Source organism: Petromyzon marinus, unplaced genomic scaffold (genome assembly GCF_048934315.1).
Source record: "Petromyzon marinus isolate PM22_M1 ecotype Great Lakes invasive population unplaced genomic scaffold, UKy_Petmar_22M1.pri1.0 PM_G_Scaffold_15, whole genome shotgun sequence".
In the NCBI taxonomy this organism is placed as follows: Eukaryota; Metazoa; Chordata; class Hyperoartia; order Petromyzontiformes; family Petromyzontidae; genus Petromyzon; species Petromyzon marinus.
The window spans coordinates 2315667-2327177 of record NW_027422706.1 but is presented as its reverse complement, the minus strand read 5'-3'; the positions used below and the strand labels follow the sequence as shown (position 1 = coordinate 2327177).

Genomic DNA, 11511 nt, shown 5'->3' with positions numbered 1-11511 from the left:
ACGCACACACACGCGCTCACGTTCACGCACACACACACGCCCCCACCACCGCCCTTTATCCCCCCCTCCCCCTTAGGTAATGGGCGGTGCCATTCGTCACACGGGAAGTGACGTCACGCCAGGCGCTGCCCCACCCCCACCACCGCCCTTTATCCCCCCTCCCCCGCAGGTAATGGGCGGTGCCGTTCGTCACATGAGAAGTGACGTCACGCCAGGCGCTGCCCCACCCCCACCACCGCCCTTCATCCCCCCCCTCCCCCGCAGGTAATGGGAGGTGCCATTTGTCACACCGGAAGTGACGTCACGCCAGCTGCTGCCCCACCCCCCCCTCTCCGTCACCCACGCGCCAGCTCTCAGCGCCATTTTCCCGCGGGCGTAGTCGCTGAGAGGTCCCCAGCGAGCCCGGGACCCCGACAGCAGCCAGACCCCCGGAGCCACGGGGATCCCTTCCCGAGATCAGGCAACAACCCTCTCGCCAACACCGCCCACAGCACGAATCGGGGACCTCGCAAACGGCAGCAGCAGTCACCCTCGCTACCCCCTTGCTGAGACGGGAGAGAGCTCCCTTCTCTGAGGCGAACTTGAGGGGATTCAGGGACCCCCCCCCCCGCCGCCCGCGAAGACGGAACCCCCGAAATGAGGGGGCTGTACCCCAGGGTGCTGCTGCTACCCCTGCTGCTGCTGCTGCTGGGCGCGGTGAGAGCGGAGGAACAAAGCCGCGAGTCTCAGGTAACGGGGCCTCACACCCCCAAACGCGTCCTCCTCATCCCCTTCATCCCCTTTTCGAGCTCGTTCGTCAGCCCCCCCACTCGCATCCCTCTACCCCTTACACTGCTTCCCCCCACCAACCTCCCACCTCACCACCCCCCCACCAACCTCCCACCCCACCAACCTCCCACCCCCCACCCCACCACCCCCCCACCCCACCACCCCCCCACCCCACCAACCTCCCACCCCCCACCCCACCACCCCCCCACCTCACCACCCCCCCACCTCACCAACCCCCCACCCCACCAACCCCCCACCCCACCACCCCCCCACCCCACCAACCTCCCACCCCACCAACCTCCCACCCCACCACCCCCCCACCTCACCAACGTCCCACCTCACCACCCCCCCACCTCACCAACGTCCCACCTCACCACCCCCCCACCTCACCAACGTCCCACCTCACCACCCCCCCACCTCACCACCCCCCCACCCCACCACCCCCCCACCTCACCAACCTCCCACCTCACCACCCCCCCCCTCCCCAACATTGCCAGCAGCACCTGTGGCGAGGGTGACGGTGCCACTTTGGAATCTTCGCTGGCACAATGTCCGAGTGTCCTCACCTCCGTCTGCCACCCTCACCACCGCCGCCACAACCACAGCTGTTGCCCCCCCCCCTCCCATGCCCCCCCCCCCGCTCCACGCGGCCTTAACGGATCACTTCCTGCACCACGCAGCTTTGCGCCGTGCCTAATAAGCAGCAGGCGTTGAGTCCACGACCTCTGACCCCCCCCGCCCCCAACCGTATAACCGGAGTGGCTGAACGCAGCGTTTGAGGTAGGGTTGAGATGACGTAGAGGTACTGCTGCCTTGTGTGAGCGCAGTTACGGTGCGAGCGACGCGTCTTCGCCGTTAACTTTGACGTGTACCTTTTTATTTTTCGATTTAAAGCTTTCGTGACTGCAAGGATTCATCTTCTTTGGTTCTTTCGGTAAAGTCACCACGTAGAATGAGAATAAAATAATAAATTAATAAAATGACACGATAAAATTATCACGACGTTTCGGCCACAACACAAGTGGCCTTCAGGTGAAGGAACAGACCTGTCGGGACGACTTGAAGCTCTGTCGTCCCGACAGGTCTGTTCCTTTCACCTGAAGAAGGCCACTTGCGGTGTGGCTGAAACGTGGGAATTTTATTGTGTTATTTTATTAATTTTAATTATTTTATTCTCATTCTACGTGGTGGTGACTTTACCGAAAGAACCAAAGAAAAAGCGTACCTTTTTATCCGCAGCTGGCGTTGATATTCGGAGTTTATTTTCCGGGTTTAGGCCACGCAACGATCCGGCCAAATTTATGTCGTTAAGAACACCCCCCACCATCGGACCCCCAAGCAAATTGAATCGCCGTGGGTGAAATGAGCATCTTAACGGTACGCCCGTTATTAATTTCGCCTCGAAATTGCGGATTAGAGGTCGGAGTATAATTAAACTATTTCAAACTTTTGTTTTATTTCACCAGGTAAAGCCCCACTGGGTTATGTAGCTCGCTTTCAGAAGCGTCCTGCCCACAAACGATAGCCCGATGAGGCGGTTAATCACGTGGGCATCTTTAGCGTCACAAACAACTCCCAAGCGCACGTTGACTCTAAATGTGCAGGTAAAAACCTGTAAGAACCGGAGAAAAATCCACACGGCCACGGGGAGAACACGCAACCTCCAAATACACAGGCACCGTTAGCGTCGGCATCGAACCCACGACCTCCGGCACACCAGGCGAGGTAGTTAACATCTCGCCACCGTGGGGAAACGTGAAGTAAGCGACTTGGCACGCGCGGCAATCTTCAGGTTCAGGGGCCGAGGCAAATGGGAACGGTTGGCCGGTGTCGTCGACGCGTGGCCCAACGCGACCAACGTCGCTTGTGAACTTCGTGACGTTGACCGCGCTACCCCCCCCCCCACGTGATGAAATGGGGGGCGGGGGGGGCGGCCCGGCTGGATTTAGAGCGGCGAGGAGTGCGTGAGAGAGGGGGGGGGGGGCGCGCGCGGCACCGTTAGCGTCGTCCCAACGGAGTCGCCTCCGCCGCTTTGCCTCGCAGGGAAGGCACGGGGGGACGCCCAAGCAGGAGACGGAGCGCCAGGAGGAGGAGGAGCGCCAGGAGGAGGAGGAGGCGGGCGTCGGTGCCGCGGGGACGGAAGAGGGCGGCGTGCTCGCGTTCCGCCGGCTGCGGAGCGGCAGGCGGCGCCGGCAGAAGCGCGGCTGGCTCATCCCGGCGATCAACGTCCCCGAGAACGACCGCGGGCCCTTCCCCAAGGGGCTGGTGCAGGTGAAGGTCCCCCTGCACTCTTCCCCCCCCCCTTGCCCCCTCTACCCCGGCACCCCTCCCCCACCAGCAAGAAAGGGGGGCCTGGGTTCGATTCCCAACTCGGGTGCCCTGCTGCCTACGTTCAACCCCCTGTTGAGCAGTGTGTGAATGTCACGCGTTGGTGAGTGTGAGGGTGAATGTGTGTGTGTGGCATGTGGTGTATGTGTCTTTGGGGTTCGTGGTGTATTTAGCATGCCATGTATCAGCATGTGATTTTTGTGTGTATGTGTACATGTATATATGTTGGGGGAGCGGTGGTCAATTGGTTAGCACACACTGCGCTCTGAACCTGGAGACGTGAGTTTGATTTCCACTTACGGCTAACACCCAGTGACAGTTATCTGAACTTGGTCTCAACTAAGTACACGGTGCGGTGTATAACCATCTCCACACTGGGGAGATAAAGGCGGCCGGGTGTGTTGGTAACCGCATATCGCACCCCCTCGTGTGCCACGCCAGCCTTCACGTTTGCTGCCGCTCGCCAACCGCGCTTGCCCCGGCAGCCTGCTGAAGGCCATCCGGGATATCTTTGCGTACGCGTTTTCACGCGATGTACGAGCGTGGCTATCGCGCGGAGCGTAACGCCGCCAACTGCCGCCTCCCCTACCCCGTGTGCGTGCGCCCCCGCAGATCAAATCGAACACGCGCGGGAAAATCCGCTACAGCATCGTGGGGCCCGGCGCCGACCAGAACCCCACGGGGGTGTTCGTCGTAAACTCCGTGACCGGGCGCCTCTCGGTCACCAAGACCCTGGACCGTGAGCTCATCGCAGAGTACCTGGTGAGGCGCCCACGCTAACACACACCCACGTGTGTGTGTTAGTGAGCACACACGTGGGTGTGTGCTCACTAACACACGTGTGTGTTAGCGAGCACACACACACGTGTGTGTTAGCGAGCACGCCCACGTGTGTGTGCTCGCTAACACACACACACACACGTGTGTGTGTTAGCGAGCACGTCCACGTGTGTGTTAGCGAGCACACACACACACACGTGTGTGTGTGTGTGTGTTCGCGTGGTAAGGTCCAGGCCTCTATTGCGGAGCTTTCTCAAATTTCCTGGCCCCCGGACCACTCGGTCAGTGTAAACATTTACGTGGTGCAACCCCCTCCCGCCCCTGGTGACACAAACCATTCACTTCTCTAAATACCAATATTACTCAATTATATTCATATTACCGGAACATTAAAAGAACGTTAACGCAGCTATAACGGTTTAGATCTCAGGGTTCGGGTAGTTTTAATCGGGGTGGTTTACTTAATTTTATTTTTCAATTTTAAATATCACGAGTAAACTATTAATGTCCGAAACAAAAGGCGTAAACATTTGCGGATCAACCTGCAATTAGCATCGCAGCCCAGCGGACCTCCAGGAGTACCGTCCCGGACCGCCGGTGGTCCAGGTACTACCCTTAGAGAACCGCCGCTCTAGAGGGATGTTTGGCCAACTCTAAACATCCCAACACCACCACAACAACAACGACGAGACGCAGGGACAAAGGATCCCTTGTATAGCGCGTCGTAGACGGTTGAGGCAAGTGCTGTTAGCGAGCACCGCATAAAGGCCAACATTTGTGCATGACGGGGTGGGTGGCCAGCAACCCCACCCACGCTTTTGTCTCCAGAGTGGCGACGTTTACACGGCCGGGCAATCAGGGGCAGCACCAATGACTGGAACCCAGGGGCAGCCCAGGGCGGCATCAATGACTGGGACCCAGGGGCAGCCCAGGGCAATCGGGGGCAGCACCAATGACTGGGACCCAGGGGCAGCCCAGGGCAGCACCAATGACTGGGACCCAGGGGCAGCCCAGGGCAGCACCAATGGCGATGAGAACCAGGGCGCCGAACAACGACCAGTCCCCACGCGCTTTCTTGCGTGTGCCGCACGTTGCATGTGCGTTGCGTGTGCGTTGCGTGTGCGTGGCGTGTGCGTGGCGTGCCCGCTGCAGCTCAAGGGCCACGCGGTGGACATGAAGGGGCATCCGGTGGAGAACCCCGTGAAGCTCGTCATCAACGTCATCGACATGAACGACAACCGGCCCGAGTTCGCCACGCCCGTTTTCCAGGGCTCCGTGGCTGAGGGATCCCCACCAGGTGCGGCGTACGGACGGGCACAGACGGGCGCGGTGGTGATGGGGGTGTGATAGTGATAGCGCCCGCCGGGGTATTTTGTACCATCGGACACTCAACCCCCACAACTCTCAATTGGTGATGGGGCAGTTGTGGAGAGAGTGGAGAGTTTACCCATACCTGGGCAGTGTGTTCATGACCAGCTCCGGTTTGACAGCAGAGGTCTCACTCTGAATCAGTCGAGCGGCAATGTCTTTTCATCGGTTGCGTAACACCGTGTGGAAGCTACCTGGTCTGTTGCTCTGCACGAAGCTTCAGGTCTTCTCGGCCACAGTCATTCCCTCCCTTCTCTCCGCTTGCGAAACGTCGACCCCCCGAATGGAACATCTTCACCGGTTAAAAACATTTAGGCTGGCCTGCCTACGATTCATCCTGGGTTTAACCAGGCAGGCTGGATTGTGTGAGGAGCTCACATATCCTCGAAAGATCTAGACAAAGTCCCATCGGTGAGCTCCTCCGGCATATAGCTGGGTCATGGAGCCCGCATGCCCAGCCACCGCATGCCGAAACTGATTTTGTTCGGCCGGATCGAGGGAGATTAAACAGGCACGGCACGGGCTAGAGAAGAGATGGAGTGATGTGGTACAGGAGGATGTGGAGCTGAGCGGACTTGCCAGTGTCAAGATCGGCCTCTGTGGAGGAGGCTCGTGAAGGACGCTACTGGGCAGTTGGAGGCAACCGCCCTCCAACAACAACGGAGGGCGGAGGAGCGACACTCACAATAAGCTGAGTGCCGGGTGGCTAAAACACAGCAAGTTGGCACAGTAGGGGGCACAGGTGGTGCATCAGCCAGTCGTCTCAGTTGACCCGTGGCACCTGGGTTTGCCCTGTGACCGCCTCCCAGTGGGCGTTCGACACTTCACGTGGCCTCAAGGTGCACATAGCCTGGCACAAGCGTCGTGGTGATATCACCGCCACTTAGTGGCGAATGGCGGTTGTTGTTGTGATGGTGGTGGTAGTGGCAGTGGGGATATTGGTGGTGAATGTGGTAGAGGTGGCAATAGGCATGGTGGTGACGTAACAGTGGCAATGATGTTTATGATTAACAGGTGAAGCTGGTTTAAATCATTATGATTGTGATGACATTTTCTTTGGTTCTTTCGGTAAAGTCACGTAGAATGAGAATAAAATAATAAATTGATAAAATAAAATAACACAATAATATTCTCACGACGTTTCGGCCACAACACAAGCGGCCTTCATCAGGTGAAGGGAGCGAGACTGTCTGGTAGGACAGCGCTGGAGTGAGAGAGCCACGTTCAGATCACGGATTTTAAGCTGTGTGAGAGGAACAAAGAGCCTTGACGAAGGAATTAGCATAAAATTTAGCATTGAAAAGGCTGAATGATTAGCTTGTGACTGGTCACAGAAATAGCTATGTTAAAAGTTAAAGCATACACATCCGCAGAGGCACCCTCATTAAAATGCAAATCAATTCATAACATTTTTGACATGCGTTTTTCTGGATTTGTTGTTGTTATTCTGTCTCTCACTGTTCAAATAAACCTACCATTAAAATTATAGACTGATAATTTCTTTGTCAGTGGGCAAACGTACAAAATCAGCAGGGGATCAAATACTTTTTTCCCTCACTGTAAATATTAAATAATTATGTGTTCCCCAACACATCCATCGCATTATATAATAATGATGTGTTCCCTGATACATCCAACGCATTATAAGATAATAACAAAATCATAATAAACGCGATAAAATAATAGATATAATGTGTTCCCCAATACAACCATCTCACTATAAGATCATAATATAAATAATAATAATGGTGACGTGCTCCCCAATACATCCACCACATTGTACCCAGCCGGCGTAAAATAATGACCCCCCTCCCCCCGCCTCTCTTCCCGCGTCGTTTGCTGAACAGCTGCGTGTTTGTTGGACGACAGAAGGGGGAAGCTTTCGTCCGCGGGTCGACGCGGCCACCGGTAACAAAACATTTTCTCGCCAACTTTTGGTTTCGCAGGAGAATCGAGTTTAACGCCGGCGTGCGAACACGCCGCACGTACGATTTTTTGTTTAGTTTTTTAACGTTGACCTTGGTCAACTCCGGTCGTTGAACAGACGAGACCAGCCTCGTCTCTTGATGGAGTTTATCAGCGGTCTTGAACACAAATAGACTCAAACTTAAACTTCGCAGGCAGCTTGAAATGTTGTTCATCATTCAGGGGTAAAAATACAAAAATAATGTGGTTTTATTACCAATATGCTTATTGTAAATATAGTAGTGTGTATAGTATAGTAGTGTATAGTGTAGTAGTGCATAGTGTAGTAGTGTATAGTAGTGTAGTGTATAGTATAGTTGTGTATAGTATAGTAGTGTATAGTGTATAATAGTGTATAGTGTAGTAGTGTATAGTGTAATAATGCATAGTGTAGTAGTGTATAGTAGTGTATAGTATAGTAGTGTATAATAGTGTAGTAGTGTATAGTGTATAGTAGTGTATAGTGTAGTAGTGTAGTGTATAGTGTAGTGTATAGTATAGTAGTGTATAATAGTATAGTAGTGTATAGTGTATAATACTAGTACAGCTCACACCGGTGTGTTGGAGAGCCAAGCCACAACATTTAGAATCTGAGTACGACGTTTCACCAGTAATTACAACAACAACGAGCTTCATCAGGCAACAGCCAGATTGAATGCACTATATAACTATATATATAACTATGGGGATAATCGGTGTTTTTGGCGTAGAGATCCACGGAATTTTTTTTTATTTTATCTTTTTGGATGCTGCGCGATTTAGAGCCGTCTGCAGCTGCCCTGCCCCCCGTCGTTAGCGGCGACAATCGAGAGCCGGCTCTTGTCGTTCCGTTTGGTTTGCCGACACGCCGATTGCAAATCGAGCGCAGAGTGACGGTGCAAAAAGTCGCGATCGTTTTCAACGCGAGCGGTCGTCGCCTGCGTAACTTATCCATTTTTTTCGGTTCTTCTGCGTGACACCGGCGATGATTCTTACACGCGACGATGTTCATCTTTATTTGTCGGTTCAAAGGCTCCGCTACCGGGACAGACGCCGCAGAGTACAACCGCGGAGATTGAGCACGGTAAGACGACGGATCCCTGCGCACTGTATCAGACCCTCACCTGATACAGGTGAAGGTCTGATACAGGTGAGGGTCTGATACAGGTGAGGGTCTGATACAGGTGAGGGTCTGATACAGGTGAGAGACTGATACAGGTGAGAGTCTGATACAGGTGAGAGTCTGATACAGGTGATGGTCTGATACAGGTGAGGGTCTGATACAGGTGAGAGTCTGATACAGGTGAGGGTCTGATACAGGTGAGAGTCTGATACAGGTGAGGGTCTGATACAGGTGAGGGTCTGATACAGGTGAGGGTCTGATACAGGTGAGAGACTGATACAGGTGAGAGTCTGATACAGGTGAGGGTCTGATACAGGTGAGGGTCTGATACAGGTGAGGGTCTGATACAGGTGAGGGCCTGATACAGGTGAGAGACTGATACAGGTGAGAGTCTGATACAGGTGAGAGTCACGACCTCATGTATATCAGACGAGGTGGTCAACATCTCGCCAACTTTGCGCCCCATATGTAAGCAGTCTGGTGATGATCGACCATCACTTTTTGAAACCGGTGAAAGTGTGTGGGGGTGTGCCCGTGTGTGTGCGTCTGTGTGTGTGTGTGCGCTTGCGTCTGTGCGTGCGCGCGTGTGTCTCCGTGCGTCTCTGTGTGTCTCTGTGTGTCTCCGTGTGTCTCTGTGTGTCTGCACGTGTGTCTGTGTGTCTCTGTGTGTCTCTGTGCGTCTCTGTGTGTCTGCACGTGTGTCTGTGTGTCTCTGTGTGTCTCCGCGTGTGTCTCCGCGTGCGTCTCCGCGTGCGTCTGCGCGCGCTTTTGTCCACAGCAGTGCCATCGACTGAGGAGCTTCTGGACAAGCTGGAAGAGCGGCTGTCCTGCAAGGTGTGCATGGAGCGCGAGGTGTCCACGATGTTCGTGCCATGCAGACACGTGGCCACGTGCGGCCACTGCGCCCTCTCCCTGAGCCGGTGTCCCGTGTGCCGCGTCGCCGTGAAGACGTCGCTCCGGGCCTTCGTGGTTTAGGCGGACGGCCGGGCGAAGGAGGAGGAGAGAGAAACGACCGCCAGGGATCCCGACCGCCCGTGGCTTCGACAAGTCGGGGCGAGTTCGTTGATTGACCCGTCCCCTCTCCCGTGCCGAGGTCGCTGGCAAGCGTTCGGCGTTCGTTTTTTCGCGCAGGGAGGCACGGGGAGGGCAATTTCACTTGGTCACCGCCCTCCACCCATAGAGCAGCCTTTTTTGGGGGGGGTTTCCGGAATGTGAAAGGGTTCGTTAATAATTATCAGTGTGGTGGTTTGAAGGCGTATGATGTCAGACTTGGAAAGTGAAGGAAGTGAAGTTTTAAGACTGTTCTGTAATCTTTCCGTGGTGCTAACGTTAAAAAACGCCCCTTTTTCAAATTTTCTTGCTGTGGTTTTCACACCCGATGATTATTGCTCGTGTTGCAGTCGAAACATCGTGAGAATTTTTATTGTTTTATATTTATATTATTTCATTGTTTCCCTTCTACGTGGTGACTTTACCGAAAGAACCAAGAACCTTCTTCAAGGTTCTTTCGGTCAAGTGACGTAGGGACAAAATAAAATAAATCACGACGTTTCTGTCGCAACACAAGCGACCCCCCCATCAGTTGAACTGTACCTGTTCCGCCTGATGACGGTCGCTTGTGTCGCGATGGAAACGTGGTGATGTATTTTATACACCTACCACGTGATGACTTTGAGAGCGTGGATCCCTGCAGTTGCCACGAAAGCTTCAAGTGAAGATTCTCAAGGCTGCTTTCAATGTTGCGTTCAGTCAATGAAACGTCCGCACATTCGAGTCGAGTGCCCATTAATGGGCCACGCAAGGCCCAACGCGTAGGGCCGAGGCTTCGCTCTGTGGCTCGTTTGATCGTCTCGTTATTAAATCATTTTTGATGTCACCAGAGGACTTGGGAGTCTTGTTGTGTTTAGACTGCAGGAGCGGTGGGAGGGGTTTTAAGAGCTATTAAATTGTCTCTCTCTGTCTCTGTGTGAGTCTCTCTCTGTGTGTGTCTGTCTATGTTGTGTGTCACTCTCTGTTTGTCTCTGTGTGAGTCTCTCTCTCTGCTTGTGTGTCTGTCTCTGTGTCTATGTTGTGTGTCACTCTCTGTGTCTCTGTGTGAGTCTCTCTCTGCTTGTGTGTCTGTCTGTGTGTCTATGTTGTGTGTGTCGCTCTGTGTGTCTCTGTGTGTCTCTCTCTGTTTGTCTCTGTGTTGTCTCTCTCTGCCTGTGTGTCTGTCTCTGTGTCTATGTTGTGTGTCTCTCTCTGTTTGTCTCTGTGTGAGTCTCTCTCTGTGTGTCTGTCTGTCTATGTTGTGTCACTCCCTGTGTGTCTCTTTGTGAGTCTCTCTCTGCTTGTGTGTCTGTCTGTGTGTCTATGTTGTGTGTGTCTCTCTCTGTTTGTCTCTGTGTGAGTCTCTCTGCTTGTGTGTCTGTGTGTCTATGCTGTGTGTTACTCTGTGTGTCTCTGTGTTGTCTCTCTCTGTGTGTCTGTCTGTGTGTCTATGTTGTGTGTCTCTCTCTGTTTGTCTCTGTGTGAGTCTCTCTATGCTTGTGTGTCTGTGTGTCTTTGCTGCGTGTCTCTCTCTGTTTGTCTCTGTGTGAGTCTCTCTCTCTGCTTGTGTGTCTGTCTGTGTGTCTATGTTGTGTGTCTCTGTGTGTTTCTGTGTTGTCTCTCTCTGCTTGTGTGTCTGTCTGTGTGTCTATGTTGTGTGTCTCTGTGTTGTCTCTCTCTCTCTCTGCTTGTGTGTCCCCGTGTCTATGTTTTGTCTCTCTCAAATTTATCAATCGTTGGAAGAACGTAATCAACCAGGTGGGGCGTTGATTGTTTTGTTGGCCGACTCTGTGTTATATTGCATTATATTTCCAAGTTTACTATGTTTGTTCTCATTCATTTGTACCTGATGATGGTCGCTTGTGTTGCAATCGAAACGTCGTATTCTATTATTATTAAATTTCTTTACCATTACGAATTGTCTGGGAATCAAAGCCAAGCAAGTTTCTTACCACAGTGACCGCACGAGACGTGAAACAAACGCTGCGCGTGTAGTGGGTGCAGGGAGATTGGAGACGGCGTGTAGAGGCAACACGTTGATTTAACGACAACGGTAACAGCAATAGTAGCGGTCCCTAACACAAAGGGGTAACGGCCCCTTAACCCGCTACCTGGGGGTGGTACGGCCCCCGGACAAGCGTGGCCTATCACTGGGACCACGGGCTCTCTCG

General features: G+C 53.5%; 1 protein-coding gene across 2 annotated transcripts; it reads left to right on the top strand.

Annotated features, from left to right (window-relative positions):
• Positions 1 to 321: 321 nt before the first annotated feature.
• On the top strand, positions 322 to 11254 carry LOC142910678 (cadherin-4-like). 2 transcript variants are annotated; one of them, XM_076060057.1, is made up of 7 exons: positions 322 to 729; positions 2812 to 3039; positions 3709 to 3858; positions 5029 to 5173; positions 7092 to 7152; positions 8221 to 8272; positions 9093 to 11254. In XM_076060057.1, exons 1-7 carry the CDS (start codon positions 637 to 639, stop codon positions 9225 to 9227), a joined length of 864 nt encoding a protein of 287 aa, XP_075916172.1. In that variant the 5' UTR covers positions 322 to 636; the 3' UTR covers positions 9228 to 11254. The 2 variants fall into 2 exon arrangements, with proteins under 2 accessions (XP_075916172.1, XP_075916171.1); XM_076060056.1 differs by having other exon boundaries at positions 9090 to 11254.
• Positions 11255 to 11511: the final 257 nt, after the last annotated feature.